Below are 16,888 nucleotides of genomic sequence, written 5' to 3'. Positions count from 1 at the left end.
CTCATTATTGTTATTCCCCACTTCCACCCTGCAATCCCACATGGCTGTCCCAGGGCTGCCCACTGTGTGGCTACAAGGAGAAACATGTGACTCAGGCCTGGCCAATCGCAGCACTGCAGCCCCCTGGCCAAACTGACTGGTTGAAGGGGTGGCTCTGTCACCTAAGATGGACCAATCAGAATCACTTTTTGTATCAGAATCCTTTTTGATGTGGTGAAGTTGAGGAGAAGCCCTCTTTCCTAAGCTGGCATGTTACAGCTTGGAGCTGCTGCTGTGACGTCCACCCAACTTGTAGGCCACCATCTGCATCATGGGGAAAAGAAGGCCAAGAGTTTGGGTAACTGACAGGGCAAGAAACAGCATGATGCAGGAAGAAAAGAGACCTGAGGCCCCCCACCCCCAGGTTCCAGTCAGACAAGTCTTTCTGGTTCTGGGAGCTACTCAACTCCACTATGACGCCTCCCTTTCCATTTATGCCAGAACAAGTGGGATGATGGAGGGAGACGCAGCAGCTGGGGCTCCCACGGTGGAGTTGTCAGAACTGACCTTCTGTTGAGTCCATCTCTCGTAGAGACGAGGGAACCTCGTGCCTGAATTCAAAAGGCGGGAGCCCGCACTATGCCAGACAACAGCCCTCCTCAGGGAGGAGCAGCCACTACAGAACTGTGGCCCTGCCAGCCCAGGTGGCAGGTGGCAAAAGCCTTTTCTGGGGACATTTAGAAGAAAGGTCGGCCTGCTGGGGTCTCAGAGGACAGCAGGAAGACTGAGCGGAAGGCAGGAAGGCAGGTAGGCAGGTAAGGGCAGGAACCAGAGACTCAAAGCACCTCCATGCTAGGAACTACATGTGATACTTTTACCCATGGTCATGCTCAATCCTCAGAGCAGTCCTCTCAAGGTCAAGGGTTATTATCTTCAGTTTATAAAAAAGGGAAACTAGATTCCCTCAAGAGTCTGTCGGCGAGGGGCTAGGCTGGCACACAGAGCGAGGCCCCTGTGGCTCTGAAGTCTGTAACTGCCACAGAGCCACACACAACGTGGGACTGTGGCATTCAAGGGTCCTGGCGCAGCCGGGTCGGCCACATGAACTACCAGGCCACCCACGTGCGGCAGCGCCCCGTACCCGGGAGTGCATTCCGGACACAAGTCTAAATGGCGATGCGCCTAAAAGCAGTGCTTCAAAACGCCTGAAGCAAAGACCAACAGCCAGCAGGATGAAAGAGAGAAACTGAGACAAATCCGTGCTCACAGCTGAAGATTTAGCACCCCGCTCTTACGGATGGAACAGGAAGACAAAAAAGAAACATCAGGAAACACAGAGATTTGGACATTACTGTCACCCAACTTGATCCAATCAGCATTTATGGAACGCTTTCCCCTCACAGCAGCCGCGCACGGAAACCTTTCCCCAAACAGATTGTGACAGGCTGGATCATATGAGAAGCCTCGATAAACATCAAAGGGCTGAAATCAGTCAGTGTATGATCTGCTCATAATGGTAAACTAGAAATCCAAGACACCGAGAACATTCCCCAAGCGTCTGAAAATTAACCACACTTCTAAGCAGCCTGTGTGTGCCGGTTTCTGTTACAGCCCATGGGCCCCGCTGCCCCTTTCTCCTCTGCTGTGCGACGAGGCTCCGTCTGGTCTGGGCCTCTGCCAGCTACGTGGCTGCCCAGCTGCGCGTCCTGGGGGTGCGGCGGGCACCTCTGCCAGCAGGTGGAGCTCGAGGGAGACTGCAAGGCCGGAGAACACGGCAAAAGCCTAGCTCCCTCCTGTCAGCTTCCTTTTCTGTGGGGCGCGGGCGCTGCCCTGGCAGCGGCAGGAGGGCAGTTTCTCCCCGCAGCAGCATCTGCACCCACTCTGCCTGCCCCCCAGCCCCAGGGCTGACCTCACTCGCTGCCCGGTCCCCCCATCACATCAGTGCCCACTGAACGGCGTCCCCTGTTCAGAGGCCCAAGTGTCAGACCTGGGGTGCCCTTTGTCTTAATTCCCAAGTTTAATAATTCAACCTTCGTTGCTTTGTTCCCTTAGTTGTTGCTGTTCCTGCAGTGGCTCCCTTCCCAGTACCTTTTAACTGTTTCAGTGCTGGACTAGAAACTTTACACGAGATCATAAATCTCACTCAAATAAACGGTCTGGTTCCTTTAGCCTGACCAGACCGTGACGGACACACACTGTAGGAGAGACTTTCCGGTTCTCTTTGTGCACCTTCATTCCTTCCTACAGTCTCCTATCTACTTTCTGTCTACCATCTTCCTTCACCTGAATGATGCTCTCCAGCACCTCCTTTAGTGCCAATCTGTTGGTGACCATTTCCTTGTTTCTGTTTTATTGGTTTTTATAGTTCTACTACCAGGCTGTGTCTGGGTATGGACTTTAAAATTCATCCTGGGGGTGCCTGGCTGGCTCGGTCAGAAGAGTTTGTGACTCTTGATCTTGGGGGTCATGAATCTGAGCCCCACGTTAGGTGTAGAGATTATTAAAAAAAAAAAATAAACTTAGGGATCCCTGGTGGGCTTAGTGGTTGAGCATCCAACTTGGGCCCAGGTCATGATCTTGTGGTTCATGAGTTCGAGCCCCACATCAGGCTCTGTGCTGACAGCTGGGAGCCTGGAGCCTGCTTCAGATTCTGGGTCTCCCTTTCTCTCTGCCTCTCCCTAGCTTGCACTTTCTCAAAAAAAAAAAAAAATTAGAATAAAGAAGAAGGAAAAATAGCATTTATTCCCTTTGGATTTGTAAGAATTCTCACAGCTGTACCTGTGAACCGACAGCTTTCAGCAATTTGGAAAATTCTCAGCTATTACTGCTTCACCTCACTTCCGCGTTCCCCGCTGGGCACCCACTAACAGGTGAGCAAACACCTTGCAGCACCCTTTTTTCATGTCTCTTCTTTTTCATTCTGCCCTTTCTTCCGTCTCACTAATTCTCTCATGAGTGCTAATCTGCTGTTAAACGTATTTTTTTTTAAAACAACTTCCGTGAAGTGTAACTGACAATACGCTGCGCACAGTTTAAGTGTGGAATACGGCGGCTTATGGAGAAACCATCACCACGGTGACAACCATGAAAATGCTCATGACCCCCAAGTCCCCTCATGCCCCGTGGGTGCCGGCTACACTAGGAGTTCCAGCGCTACGCTTTCCAGCTCCCACACTCTAATTTCTTTCGCTTTTAAAACTGCTGCCATTTAGTACAGTTTCCAAATCTTTGCTGAAATTTGCAATTTTGTCTTTTATGCCCTTAAACATGGTAAGCAATGTAATATCTGCACCTCCAAATAGGTCTTCCTGCTTCTGTACTTGCCTCCCTTCCAGAACATGCTCCACAAAGAATCAAAGTAATCATTAAAAAAAAAAAAAAAAGCCTCCCATCACTTCTTTGCGTAAAACTCCCTAAGCCTGCCTGCCTCCCCCCTCCCTGAGCACAGAGCAGCAGCCACCCTGGCCTTGGGGCTGTTCTCTGACAAACTTGAGTTTTCTGCCTCAGAGGTTTTCTTTCTGTTTTTTTTTAAATCTTTTTAAATGTTTATTTAAAAAATTTTTGAGATAGAGTGAGCAAGTAGGGGAGGGGCAGAGAGAGAGGGAGACACAGAATCTGAAGCAGGCTCCAAGCTCTGAGTTGGAGCCCGACGTGGGGCTTGAACCCACACACCATGAGATCATGACCTGAGCTCAAGTTGGACACCCAAATGACTGAGTCACCCAGGCACCCCTGCCTCAGAGCTTTTCTGTTTGCTATTTCTTCTCTGGAATATTTCTTTCCCAATAGTCATATTGCTGGCTGCTTCTCATGATTCAGAGCTTTTGCTCAAATACCACGGAAGCCCTTCCTCACCTCCACCTTAGAGCCAGCCCTCTCCTCTCTCTTCCCTGTCCTCCACACTCGCTTTACTTTCTGCAGGGCATTTACGACTATTTTTCAGTTGCTCCACCAGGGGAAATTTTGCCTGTTTTGCTCACTGCCACATCCCAGCACCTACACTGGTGCCTACCGCTATTCCAGTGTTTGCTGGGAATGCATGAAAAAATATCTGACCCCAAAATACACGCTTCCCACGACACGGCTCTACTGTATTAGCACCTAACTTAGCAGAGACTAGTACTGAAACCTTACTTAATGCGGACCCGCAGCTGTGGGTGTTCTCAGGGAAGGTCTCTACCAAACGACCAAAAGATCTTTGTGTCATGACCAAGTTGGGCAAGTACTGCAATGATCCATCATCTAAGGGCTTCTACAAACGGGGACAGAGGAGCCTGGGGGCCTATAAAAAAGCGGCAGAAACGTTCCTCTGCATCCAGTTATGTCCAGTAGGGAAGGGGGCAACGTCGGATTAAAGAACCAAGTCTACAAAAGGGACAGGGTGAGAACCCAGCAATCTGTTTCTTCATCTCTACACGTGGTCCCGACTTAAACAGATGGGGTCCTTACGACCATTTAAGTCCTCGTTTTGCTAATCTCGCCGGAAAGATCAACAGCCCGGGTGGTTTGACAGCATGACTTCCGGGCAGCTGCTGACGATGACACAGAGGAAGGGCTGGCTGCATGAAGTCAGACGGGCACCGCCTGGAACTAACTATGGAAGTCGCACAAATTACTCACAGACGGAGCCTCAGTGATGTTAACTGCACAGTGAGTGTGATTCCTCCTCCCACCCTGGCTTGCTGACAGGACTTAATGAGATGACGTTTCTAACAAATGCCAGTTCCCACCTTCTCCACTCTGAGTACAGGGCTTTCACTGGGCTGCTCCCAATACACGTGTAAAAGATGGGCCCCTGCTGTGACACGCAGATGCCATTAGGTAAATACCTTAAGCTTCTTTAGTTCAAGTTGGTGGTGTTGCAAAGAACGTTCACATTCATTCTTACTTTCTTTAAGGGCTGCATTTTCTTGCTCCAGTTCTGTCTGCAAATTGAGAAAAGTATATGTAAAACAAAAAGGGCGTTTCTCTATTTGCCCTGGGCACAGTCCTACAGACTCGGAGCCTTTACTACTGCACCCCACCGGCTGGGTCCCCGCAGGGGTGGGAGAGGAGCATGGGCTGGGGGTCAGAGAGAGCCAGCTGACACCCTCCTCACAAGAACAAACAGGGCATCTGCCTCTGAAGAGGAGGAACCAGAAAGGGAGAAGCCGTGAGGGAGGAACAAGAAGACGGCAGCAAGACAGGAGGAGGTTGGAATTGGTCAGGAAGCGTCAGCAAGTCCCTGCGCAGCCCAAAAAGAAAGAAAACCCATCTGTTTGGGGTTTTATAAAAAGCAGTCTTTTTACATCCATTCTCATGAGCAGGTGTCTCATTGGAAAGATAAAAACTGCTCCATAAAGTGGTTCCCTAGTTGAGAGGGGGGCTGGTCTTCTTCCTGTCAACGCCCGTGGCCCAGCAGCGTGACCCGGGTGCTCACGAGGCTGGCCCCACTCCGTCCCTCACGTACCACCTCCCGCGCTGCGGCGGTCCGGTCGGCCGCCCGGGTGCTCTCCAGGGCTGCGAGCTGGGCCTCCAGGGTGCGGACGCGCTCCGTGCACCGCTGCTCCAGGGCGAGGGCCTGCTGCTGGGCCCAGCTGCTCTCCTTGTTTGCGGCGGCCTGCAGAAGACAGATATTCATGGTGACAGTGAGGACCTCACCCATTCTGGCCCTCGGTGGCCCGGAGATAGGGGTCCAGTAGGAACAACTCTCCTTCCTGCTCTCTGACCTGGGTGCTGCCGGTCACCCAAGCCTGTTCAGGAGCTAGAGTCTGGGACTGGTCTCGGTGCTGCCCTCTAGGGCTGAGGCTTTTCTTGGGGAGGCAGTACATTCAACTTAGGATGGGGTCACAATCCGACAATCTCACTGTAAGTTGAAAGTATTAAGTCAAAACAAGCACTTTAGCTCAGCCTAGCCTACTCTATTTTTTAGATTTTATTCTTAAGCAATCTTGACACTCAATGTAGGGCTTGAACTTACAACCCCAAGATCACGAGTCACATGCTCCATGGACTGAGCCAGCCAGGCATCCCCAGTTCTGAGCATTTAAAGTAGGCTAGGCTAGGGGTGCCTGGGTGGCTCAGTTGGTTGAATGACTTGATTTCAGCTCAGGTCATGATCTCACGGTTTGTGAGTTTGAACCCCACATCCAGCTCTGCACAGACAGCATGGAGCCTGCTTTGGATTCTGTTTCCTTCTCGATAGGCCCCTCCCCTGCTCACATGCATTCTCTCTTTCTCTCTAAGATAAATAAACAAACATTAAAACAAATAATAAAGTATCCTAGGCTACTTAAAAAAAAAAAGGAAGAGGGCCACCTGGCTGGCTCAGTTGGTGGAGCACTCCTGATCTCGGGGATGCGAGGTCAAGCCCCACACTGGATGTAGGGCTTACTTAAAAATAAAATCTTTTAAAAAATAAAAATAAATGATCAATACACTTACATTAGCCTAAAGTTGGGCTAAGTCTGTTTTATATTAAAGTGTTGGCTATCTCCTGTAATTTACGGATTACTGCGCTGACAGTGACAAACAGAAAGTCTGCCTGGTACCAGAATCGGCTGTCTCCCCTGTGATGGCCTGGCTGCCTGGGGGCTGCGGCCCTCCCAACCGCAGGATGGTACCGAGGGAGACCACTGTATGGCACACCGTTAGCCCAGGAGAAGCTCAAACTTCACAATCTGAAGTATGGTTTCTGCTCAGTGCGTACGGACTTCTCATCTCATAAAGCTGAAAATCCTTAGGCTGAGCCATTATAAATCAGGGACAGTCTGTATAACACAGTGACGATGAACAAGGGCCTTGGCCTAAGAGCGATGTGGGTACTGCCATTTACCAGAGACCGTGACCACTGGGTTAGTGACCCAGTCTTCCTGACGCCGCTTCCTCGAGAGAATGAGAACAGTACATCCGTCTTAGGTCTGTAGCAAGGACTAAATACAACACGTGCAGAATACCTCGCACAGTGACTGGCATGGCAAACATAAATGATGCTTTTATTTCTCTAGTTTCTAACTCAACACCCCACCTGGGGCTGCGATGGTTGGCCAAGCCCTTGCCGGGCTCTCCTCAGTCCTGGCCGCAAGCGGAGGTCTGGCAGCCGGCAGAGCTACTGCCTCTAGCAGACCCAGACCTAGGCTGGGCCGCTGGCCAGCCATCAGATGGGAATTGGCCGGTCTCGCCCTCCCTGACTAACTCCGATCCTGCAGCACGCAGTGCGTCCGGGCGCCCTCTACCGCAGCGGCCCACCTGCTCACACCCAGCTCAACAGGCGTAGCTGAGGTCAGGTCCCGGCACCGGGGCGAGCTGGGGCAGCTGCAAAGGCGTGAAGGGCAGGCATCAAGGGCCCAGAACACAGCAGCCACACCACCACTTACAAGCTCCCGGATCTGAGCTTCCTGAGCGGCCACAACGTCACCACTGTGCTTCAGCTTCTCCTCAGACGCCTGCAAGCTGTGCTCGAGCTCCTGCACCTGAGGGGAAAGGAGGCAGTCTTCATTCAGAAGGAAGGAAAGAGGGGTAAAAAACAGGTACGTTCCAGAGATATTTTAAAGTAGAAAGGACACCTCCAAGCCTACCATTATTGCCACTATCCTGACATTCTTTTCCTATTTTTGTGAGTTAAAAAAAAAAAATTCAAGGAAAACTTCGTATTTTTCTTCCTCACTCAAGTTTCCTTTTGTGTGTCAATGTAGCCTTGAGAACTTAGATTATTTCCTTAAGGGACGTTTCACAATCTCCTGAATCACCGCCTCCGGTGCTGGCGCTCAGGCTGTTTCCTGCTTTCCTGTCTAAGACAGTTGACATCTTCACTCAACAGTTTTTGACCTGGTTTCAGCCGCTTCCTTAGGACAGATTTCCGGAAGCGGGATGTCGGCTCACCTGACAAACTTTCACTCACTCCACGTGTCAACTGACACAGACTGTGGACCTGACACCACACTAGGACGCGAGGCCGGCCCCAAGGACAGGACGACATGCCGTGCGCAGAGCCAGATGCAGCTCTCCAATGGGTCATTTTTATCTGATTCGAGCTGTCTTTGCCAATTTCCCTTATAAATAACTCTTGATCACTGAATAAGGTTTGACCTTGAGGAAGCTTATTATGAAAACAGAAACACAAGGAAGGTTGCAGCTTTGTCCAGGAGAGGCAGGCACCCAACGAGAGGAGATTTTCAGGTCTCATGGCTCTTTACACACCTTCACATGTAAGATTTAACTGAAGCAACTCCCTGAGAACAGCACATTTCCATAGATGAGAGAAGTATTACTTGTCCAAGATCACAAATTTTATTAGAGGTAGAACCAGAACTGAAACCTAGCTTTTTAAACTCCTGAGTTCAGGGGCGCCTGGGTGGCTCAGTTGGTTAAGCCTCCAGCTTTGGCTCAGGTCAGATCTCACGTTTGTGGGTTCGAGCCCCACATCGGGCTCTGTGCTGACGGCTAGCTCAGAGCCTGGAGTCTGCTTCCAGTTCTGTGTCTCCTTCTCTCTCTGCCCCTCCCCCTCTCATGCTCTGTCTCTCTCAGTATCAAAAATAAATAAAAACAAAAAATTAAAAAATAAATAAATAAATAAACTCCTGAGTTCAGAGCGGATCTACCCAAGTCCAATTCAGAGGCAGAGCTCCAGCAAGATTCCGCTCTGCAAGAGGTTAAGCAGAGTTACCACATAACTGGGCAATTTCACTCCTAAACATAAACCCAACAGAAATGAAAGTAAAAGCTCACACAAAAACCTTGTTCACACTACTACACTCATGTTCATTATTCACAATAGCCAAAAGGTGGAAATAACCCAAATGTCATCAACATATGAATAGATAAACAAAACATGGTAGAGACAGAGAGAGGAATGAAAGCCTTTTTAAAAACGCTTTTTCAGCCTCAGGGCACCTGGATGGCTCAGGCAGGAGAGCATGTGACTCTTAATCTTGGGGTCATGAGTTCAAGACTTCATAGCATGGAGTTCACTTAGAATAAAAAAAATTTTTTTAAAGGCTTATTCAGCCTTAAAAAGGAATGAAATTCGGACACATGCTACAACATGAATAAACCTTGAGGATAGATATCAAATGAAATCAACCAGACACAAAAGGACAAATATTGTATGATGCCACTACTATGAGGTTTCTACAATAGTTAAATTTATAGGGATAGAAAGTGGAATGGTGGCTGCTGGGGGCTGAGGGTGGGAGAGAGTGGGAGGTTAGGATTCAATGCAGATCGAATTTCAGTTTGAGTCGATGAAAAAGTTCTGGACGCGGATGGTAGTGGTGGATACACAATAGTGTGAATGTGCTTAATGCTACTGAATTGTACACTGAAACTATGTCGAAATGGTAAATTTTATGTCATGTATATTTTATTGCAATAAAAAATAGAAATTCAGAAACAGAAGTGAATTCTAATAATACAAACAAAGCTGTGCCGAGAAAAACAGATGTTTAAAGATTTTTATCAGGAAATAAGATTTTAAAAATGAGCTAAGCATTTGTGATGGTCTGAATGTTTGTGTCCCCCCAAATTTATGTTGAAAATCTGATGTCTAACGTGATGGGGACAGGAGGTGATGCCTTTGGGAGGTGCGGTGAGGTTTCTTAAGGGATTAATGCCCTTAAGAAAGAGGCTCCACAGAGACCCTTCCCCTTCCACCACTTCGCACACCATTAAACTGGCAAGATAAATAAATAAATAAAAGGCTGGAAAAGGCAGCAAAGCAGATGACACAGGACCCCTCAAGCACGCTGGGGGAGCAGAGCCAAGTACAGACATCGTAGAACATTCTCATCCTACTTAGTCACATTAGGTGTAACATTATCGTTTTCTACCCTCAAGGCGACAGGGACAGAGCTGTCCAGGGACGTCATCTGTGGTGACGGGAAGAAGGCAGCAATCTGGACGTGCAGCACTGGCAGCCGACTACGCTGCAGTGTAGCGAGCGCCATCAAGTGCACACAGCCAGGAGATGGGGCGGGGAAGGTGACAGTGGACTGGGGACCACCGCACTCACATAAATTAACACACACGCACACAAAACAAGGCCACTGACTTTAAGGCAGCCCAATAACAAAAGGATTTCTATTAACCACCTTTTAATGGTTTCCTGTGGGAGGGAAGGAAATGGGGATAAAAGGGAATGAATAAACAAGAGAACAATTTTGTGTAGAACAATGGTGGCAATATGGCAAGAATAAAGAAAATGGCTAACTCAGTCCTGTGTAAGTAAGATCCTCAACAGTTCCTTTAAAAGAAAACCTCTGGGCGCCTGGGTGGCTCAGTCAGTTGAACATCCGACTTTAGCTCAGGTCATGATCTTTTGGTTTATGGGTTCGAGCCCCATGTCGGGCTCTGTGCTGACTGCTCAGAGCCTGTAGCCTGCTTCATATTCTGTGCCTCCCTCTCTCTACCCCTCCCGGCTTGCACTCTGTCTCTGTCTCTCTCCAGAATAAACAAACATTATGAAACCAAAAAAAAACAAAATAAAGGGAAAAAAAAAACCTCTGACCCTAGGGGATTCTCCCACAACCATGTGGTCCATCCAGGTTACCACCCAGACATAGGAATCACTAGGAGTGAGGTTAGTACCCGAGTCTCCAGGATGTCCATGGCCTTGGCTTGGCTGCTTCTGGCTGCCAAGAGCTGCTGTCTGGTATCCTCCAAATTCTGCTCAGCAACTGTTTTCTGTAAGTTGAAGGAAGAGTTTAAGAAAATAGTCAATTTCCCATTGAATAAATACTTGCTGATGTCTACAACATACTCTGATTTGTACAAGACACAAAGGACACAAATGCATAATATATATGCAAAAATAACAGGTGACTGAGAAAAATTTCACATAACACATTCCACAGAGGGGCGCCTGGGTGGCTCAGTTGGTTAAACATCCAACTTTGATCTAGGTAATGATCTTGTTGTTCCCGAGTTTGAGCCCTGTGTCGGGCTCTGTGCTCACAGCTCAGAGTCTGGAGTCTGTGTCAGATTCTGTGTCTCCCTTTCTCTCTCTCTCTTGAAATATAAGCAAATATTAAAAAAAAATTAATTTAAAAAAAGTATGCACATAAATTTGACACAGTCCTTAGGCCTTGAGGCTGGGGCAAAAGACTAACAAAAAGATCGTAGAATAGAGTGCAGTGAGTGCCCACAGGAGCCCAGAACGGGATCCTCGCCGCCTCAGGGAAGTAGGTGGCTTCCTAATTCACAGGTGGCCAGGGGTGGGAGGGAGCACCCAGGCAGAGGGAAGGTCAGTGGAGTCGTGAAATAGCCTGGGACGCTCAGGGAGCTACAACTTGCAAAAAGCCAAAGTGGATTCAGGTCGAGAAACAAAACTTGAAAATCAGGCCAAGGGCCAGATCATGAGAAGCTTTTTATGCCGCAGAAAGGAATTTGAATTTAATTCCGCAGGCAATATATTTTATTTTTTTAAGAGAGAATGAGCTGCGGAGGACAGAGAGGGACACAGAGGATCCGAAGTAGGCTCTGTGCTGACGGCAGAGAGCTCAATGTGGGGCTCTAACTCACAAACCACGAGATCACGACCTGAGCTGAAGGCAGATGCCTAATCGACCGAGCCACTCAGGCGTACCGGTAGGCAATACATTTGAAAGTGGGATTATCCAAACACTGGTGTTAGACTAACTTGATGGAGGTGGGGGTAGTGGCTGTTAAACTCGGAGGCTCACACAAGGCCTACTGAAAAAGGCTACCTGTGGGCAGGAATATATATTTTAAACTCCCCCAAGTAACTCCTATACACATTAAGCTTTATAATGATGACAACGGCACAATAATAATGATTATAGTATCACCTGCTGAAATACACTGAGACCTACTATGTTCTAGAGCTTCAGTTTGAGCACTTCACATACTGTATCCTTGAACCCTAACAATTCTATGTGTTTGGTACAATTATCAAACCAATTTCAGAGAGGAGAAAACAAACATAAAGTTAATTGCTCTAAATCACAAACTAGTAAGTAGAAGAGGCAACATACAAACCTAGGCAGTCTGATTCCAGAAATCAATTTATATCCCAGGACCCAGGGTATACACACCGTAGACTGTAGGGGAGCTGGGGAAGATGGTTACGGGAATGAGGTGGTCAGGAATACCAGTTAGGGAGGGAGCGTGTAAGATTGTCAGGTGTGAAGGAAGGGCAGGCTGGAGATTTCCGATATGAACTCAGCTAGAGCTACTGGAAGCCCCGAAGGACAACAGTGGCAGTGGAGATGTAGATGTTTAGTTGCAACTAAGTGCAGACAGAGAGTGAGGCCTGAGGTCTTGGCTGGGCCGCCTCTGTCATGGTGCAGATAGACAGTGAGGGTCTAATCTAGGCCCAAAGGTCTTGGCTGGGCCACCTCTGTCATGGTGAGGCCAGTCACTGGCATATAAAGAGAAGGAGGGGCAGACAGTGGGCTCAGGTCTGATGAGAAAGTCAGTTCACCTACACCACTGGGCAAAAGGCTAGTCTGCTCAACAGCCTCCCTCGGCGAAGGAGAGTCCCCTCACTGCTCAAGGCCATTCTTGCTCACGCTACAGGCAGATGCTAACAATCTTCCTTGGCCACTGGAAAGTGCAAAGGGTGGAAGCGAGCAGGGCAGTAAGACAGCCCGAGGGGCATATACCACCAGGTGGGGTTTACTGTGATTGTGATGCTCTTCATTCACAAGCATCTCTGAATGAAGCTCTCCCTTTTCTGAGGAAAACATGGTACCCACAAGTGACAGGGGGCTGCTTCTGTTGGAAGCAGGACAATCAACAGTTGGAGGGAGCACTCTCCCCACCCGGCTGCTCATGGACTCTGGCTCCGCAGCTCTGTGACTGCATGAAACCTCCAGTGCTACCACTCCCTTCCCAGGCGTGGCTGCCCGAAGAGAGCCGGCTACCTCTTTCAGGAGCTCCTGCACGTGTTCTTCTCCTGAGAAGTTCTGCTCCAGTCTCTTCTCCAAGGATGAGACCTTCTCCTGCAAGTGTGTGATGAGTTTTTCTTTCTCCTGAGTCTCAGCAGTGGCCTGCAAATGAAAGCAGAGATTACATTACTCCCTATCCCTCTCTCACTTCCTGTCTCTTCCGGGATCATCACGTTTCCCTGAAATTCTGTTCTCAACTGCCTCTCAGAAAACACTCAGCCAAAACATCTTCCTTGAAAAGGGACAGGGAAGATGCAAGACCAGAACCCAGGACCACACGGGCACTGGTTCAGACTGAGTGTAGCAGGAGGCAAGCAACTTCTCATTCAACTTAAGCAACTGATAATGCGGGAAGGAACAAGGTTCCTCGCTCAGTGGAATGCAGCCAAGATGCTGAGAAGATGCTCCCCATCTTTAAGATAATCAGATTATACTGTCACAACCTACAACCTTTTACTCTCACTAAGCACACGTTTAATCCTACTAATCTAGAGTCCAATAGGGCCTACATCTTTAGCTCACATGCCAAACTTGGCAGAGCTAAGCCCACTCAAGAAGGTCCCCATGAGCTCTACAAATGACCAACAGAACAATGTTCCTGGACACGTGGGGCTCAATAAAGCGGAAATGATGCCAACAGAGCTGCCTTAATGAAGGCCTAAGACAGAACTTCTAAGACATATGATGACATTCGCTCTGGCTCCCAGCACAGGGGCCGGAGCGGAGCCACTGCGCATCTCACACTCTGGCCCCAAACCAACAGCTGTCCCCTTCTGAGTCTATCTCTTTAGCAGTGATGGTAGTGGCGGTGGCAGTGGGTTGGGACTTGGTTCAAGCAGAGGATTCCAGGAAACTTTGAATACATAAGGTCTTAGATCCCTAGGGTCCTTGTATTCACTGAGGATGCTCATTCTCCTCTCTTCAAGAAAAGTTCATACAGCATCAACATCTTACCATGAAGGCTTGTACATCCTCACAGATACTGTTTCCTCAAATTCCGCTTCTTTATGCTTCTGTTGCTCCATTTCAAGCTACAGACTTTCATGTTCAGCTTGGAACCCAGTTAATCTCTCCAGAATAAAATGTAGCAACTTGGGCTTAGGGTTTTAGGAAGAAGCACTTGCCATTCTAAATTCTCACAGGGGTGACAGCATAGGTAGTAGAGGGGAAGTCTGAAGAACAGATTCAAGGTTCCATAGTTCAATAAACTTTTATCCAGTCTATACTGTGTGCTGCCTTCTTAGGATACAACCAGACCCAGTTCCTGACTCAAAGAAGCAACACGCAATCAATTATAAAACAATACAATCATGCTGTAACAGAAGGACACACAAGGTACTGTGAGATATCAGAGGCAGGAGGGATTAACTGGGGCAATCAGATCAGGCCCATCCGGATCAGGCAGAAGGGGGTAAGAAGGGACCAAGCATTCTGGGTAAAGAACAGCACATGCAAAGAGGTGCCAGACAAGTTCGGCATGACCAGGAAGCCGGGAGAAGAGGTAAAGACAACTCCCATGTCTGTGACTCAGACGTCTGGCTGAATGGTAACATGATACGACACAGAGAATGCAGAGGGAGAGATAGGAAAGAACAAACAGTTTGGCCATGCTGACCAAGCATGATGGGTCTCTTAGTAATAATGCAATAATCATAATGTGTACCAGAGTCCAGCCGTGGCAGCTGTAGTTTGCAGAGTGTGAGGAAAAGCACTTCCTGCCATCCCTAGTCCTTACAACCACCTCCACCGTGTCCATTTATAAGGAAACTGAAGCTTAGGAACTAGCCCAAAAGCACACACCTTATTGATAAATTAAAGATTCAAACTTCGGTCTTTTGGAGCCAACACCTATACTCATTCTATTACACATCAACATGAATGTGAGTGATACAGGTGACTCTACAGGGGAAACCAAAGACCAAACAAGTTTTGGTGTTAGGCAAAATTAAGCACAGAAGAAGAATCAGGGACCAATTTCTGTTCAGTGTTCTTGTGCACCATATCCTACATGGAGTCCCCCCACCTCCACTCTGGCTGCTTTATTTCAGGTTCCCAACACCTGATATGTTACAGCTAACATTATACTTAATAATGAGAAACTCAAAGCTTTTCTAATAAGTTCAGGTATAAGGCAAGGATGTCTCCTCTCAACAATCCTTTCCAACATCGTATTAGAAGTCCTTGCTAATGTTAAAAAAAAATGTCCTTGCTAATGTAATAAGTCAAGAAAAGGAAATACAAGTACTCGGATTGGTAAGGAAACAAAACTGTCTTTGTAAGTAGATGACATGATCATTGATGTAGAAAATTCCAATAAACTGGCAAAAAAGCCTCTCAGAAATAGCAAGTGATGGGGCGCCTGGGTGGCTCAGTCGGTTAAGCCTCCGACTTCGGCTCAGGTCAGATCTCATGTTGTGGGTTCGAGCCCCGCGTCAGGCTCTGTGCTGACAGCTAGCTCAGAGCCTGGAGCCTGCTTCCTGTTCTGTGTCTCCTTCTCTCTCTGCCCCTCCCCTTCTCATACTCTAAAAAAAAAAAAAGAAAGAAAGAAAAAAGAAATAGCAAGTGATTATAGAATGGTTGTAGGATATAAGGTTGTTATACAAAAATCAACTGGTTTTCTATGTACCAACAATAAACAAGTGGAATCTGAAATTAAAAACACAATGCAATTCACATTAGCACCCTGAAATGAAATTCTTAGGTCTAATAAAATATGTACAAGATCTATATGAGAAAAACTACAAAACTTTGATGAATGAAATTTAAAAAGCCCCAAAATGAAAGAAATGGAATAATAGTCCACGTTCGTAGATAGGAAGACTCAATATTGTTAAGATTATCGGTTCCTCTCAACTTGATCTATAAATTCAATGCAATTTCCCAGCAAGTTATTTTATGGTTAACAACAAAATGATTTTAAGGTTTATGTGGAGATGCAAAAGACCCACAATAGCCAACACAATACTGAAGGAGAAGAACAAAGTTGGAAGACTAATGCTACCCGACTTCAAGACTTACTATGAAACTATAGTAATCAAGACAGGATGATATCAGTAAAAGAACAGAAAAATAGATCAGTGGAACAGAACAGAGAGCCCAGAAATAGACCCCCATAAATACACTTGACTGATCTCTGACAAAGAAGCAAAGGCAATACAATAAAGCAAAGACAGCCTCTTCAACAAATGGTGCTGGAACAAATGGGACATCCATATGAAAAAAATGAATCTAGACACAGAGACCTGACATCCTTCATAAAAATTAACTTAAATGTATCACAGATATAAATGTAAAACTTAAAACTATAAAACTCATAGAAGATAATGTAAGGAGAAAACCTAGATGACCATGGGGATAGCAATCAGTTGTTAAATACAATACCAAAGGTGTGATACATGAAAGAAATAATTGATAAGCACACTTCATCAACATTAGGAACATCTATTCTGCTAAAGACCATGTCAACAGAATAAGAGGTCAAGCCACAGACTAGAGAAAATATTTGCAAAAGACACATCTGATAAAGAAGTGCCTTCCAACAGGCACACGAAACGATGCTCAACGTCACTCATCATCAGGGAAATTCAAATCAAAACCACACTGAGATACCACCTCATGCCAGTGAGAGTGGTTAAAATGAACAAATGAAGAGACTATAGAGGCTGGCGAGGGTGTGGAGAGACGGGCACCCTCCTACACTGTTGGTGGGAATGTAAACTGGTGCAGCCGCTCTGGAAAACAGTGTGGAGGTTCCTCAAAAAACTATCAGTAGAACTCCCTTATGAACCAGCAATAGCACTGCTAGGGATTTACCCAGGGGATACAGAAGTGCTGATGCATAGGAGCACATGTACCCCAATGTTTATAGCAGCACTTTCTACAATAGCCAAATCAAGGAAAGAGCCTAAATGTCCATCAACTGATGAATGGATCAAGAAGATGTGGTATATATATACAATGGAGTACTATATGGCAACGAGAAAGAATGAAATCTGGCCATTTGTAGGAAAGTGGATGGACCTCGA

General features: G+C 47.2%; 1 protein-coding gene across 1 annotated transcript in view; it reads right to left on the bottom strand.

Moving 5' to 3' along the window:
• The window catches only part of GOLGA1 (golgin A1), a 47,218-nt gene that overhangs the window by 8,662 nt on the left and 21,668 nt on the right, over window positions 1-16,888 (bottom strand). The window contains exons 11-18 of the mRNA XM_029919609.1: window positions 12,840-12,965; window positions 10,543-10,638; window positions 7,335-7,430; window positions 5,429-5,578; window positions 4,809-4,904; window positions 4,474-4,573; window positions 1,589-1,733; window positions 547-590 (exon numbers count right to left, since the gene is read on the bottom strand). Coding sequence (XP_029775469.1) covers window positions 547-590; window positions 1,589-1,733; window positions 4,474-4,573; window positions 4,809-4,904; window positions 5,429-5,578; window positions 7,335-7,430; window positions 10,543-10,638; window positions 12,840-12,965 — 853 coding nt within the window. The remainder of the gene's footprint in view (window positions 1-546; window positions 591-1,588; window positions 1,734-4,473; window positions 4,574-4,808; window positions 4,905-5,428; window positions 5,579-7,334; window positions 7,431-10,542; window positions 10,639-12,839; window positions 12,966-16,888) is intronic.

Source organism: Suricata suricatta, chromosome 13, assembly GCF_006229205.1.
Source record: "Suricata suricatta isolate VVHF042 chromosome 13, meerkat_22Aug2017_6uvM2_HiC, whole genome shotgun sequence".
Taxonomy (NCBI): Eukaryota; Metazoa; Chordata; class Mammalia; order Carnivora; family Herpestidae; genus Suricata; species Suricata suricatta.
This window is presented reverse-complemented; position numbering and strand designations above follow the sequence as displayed.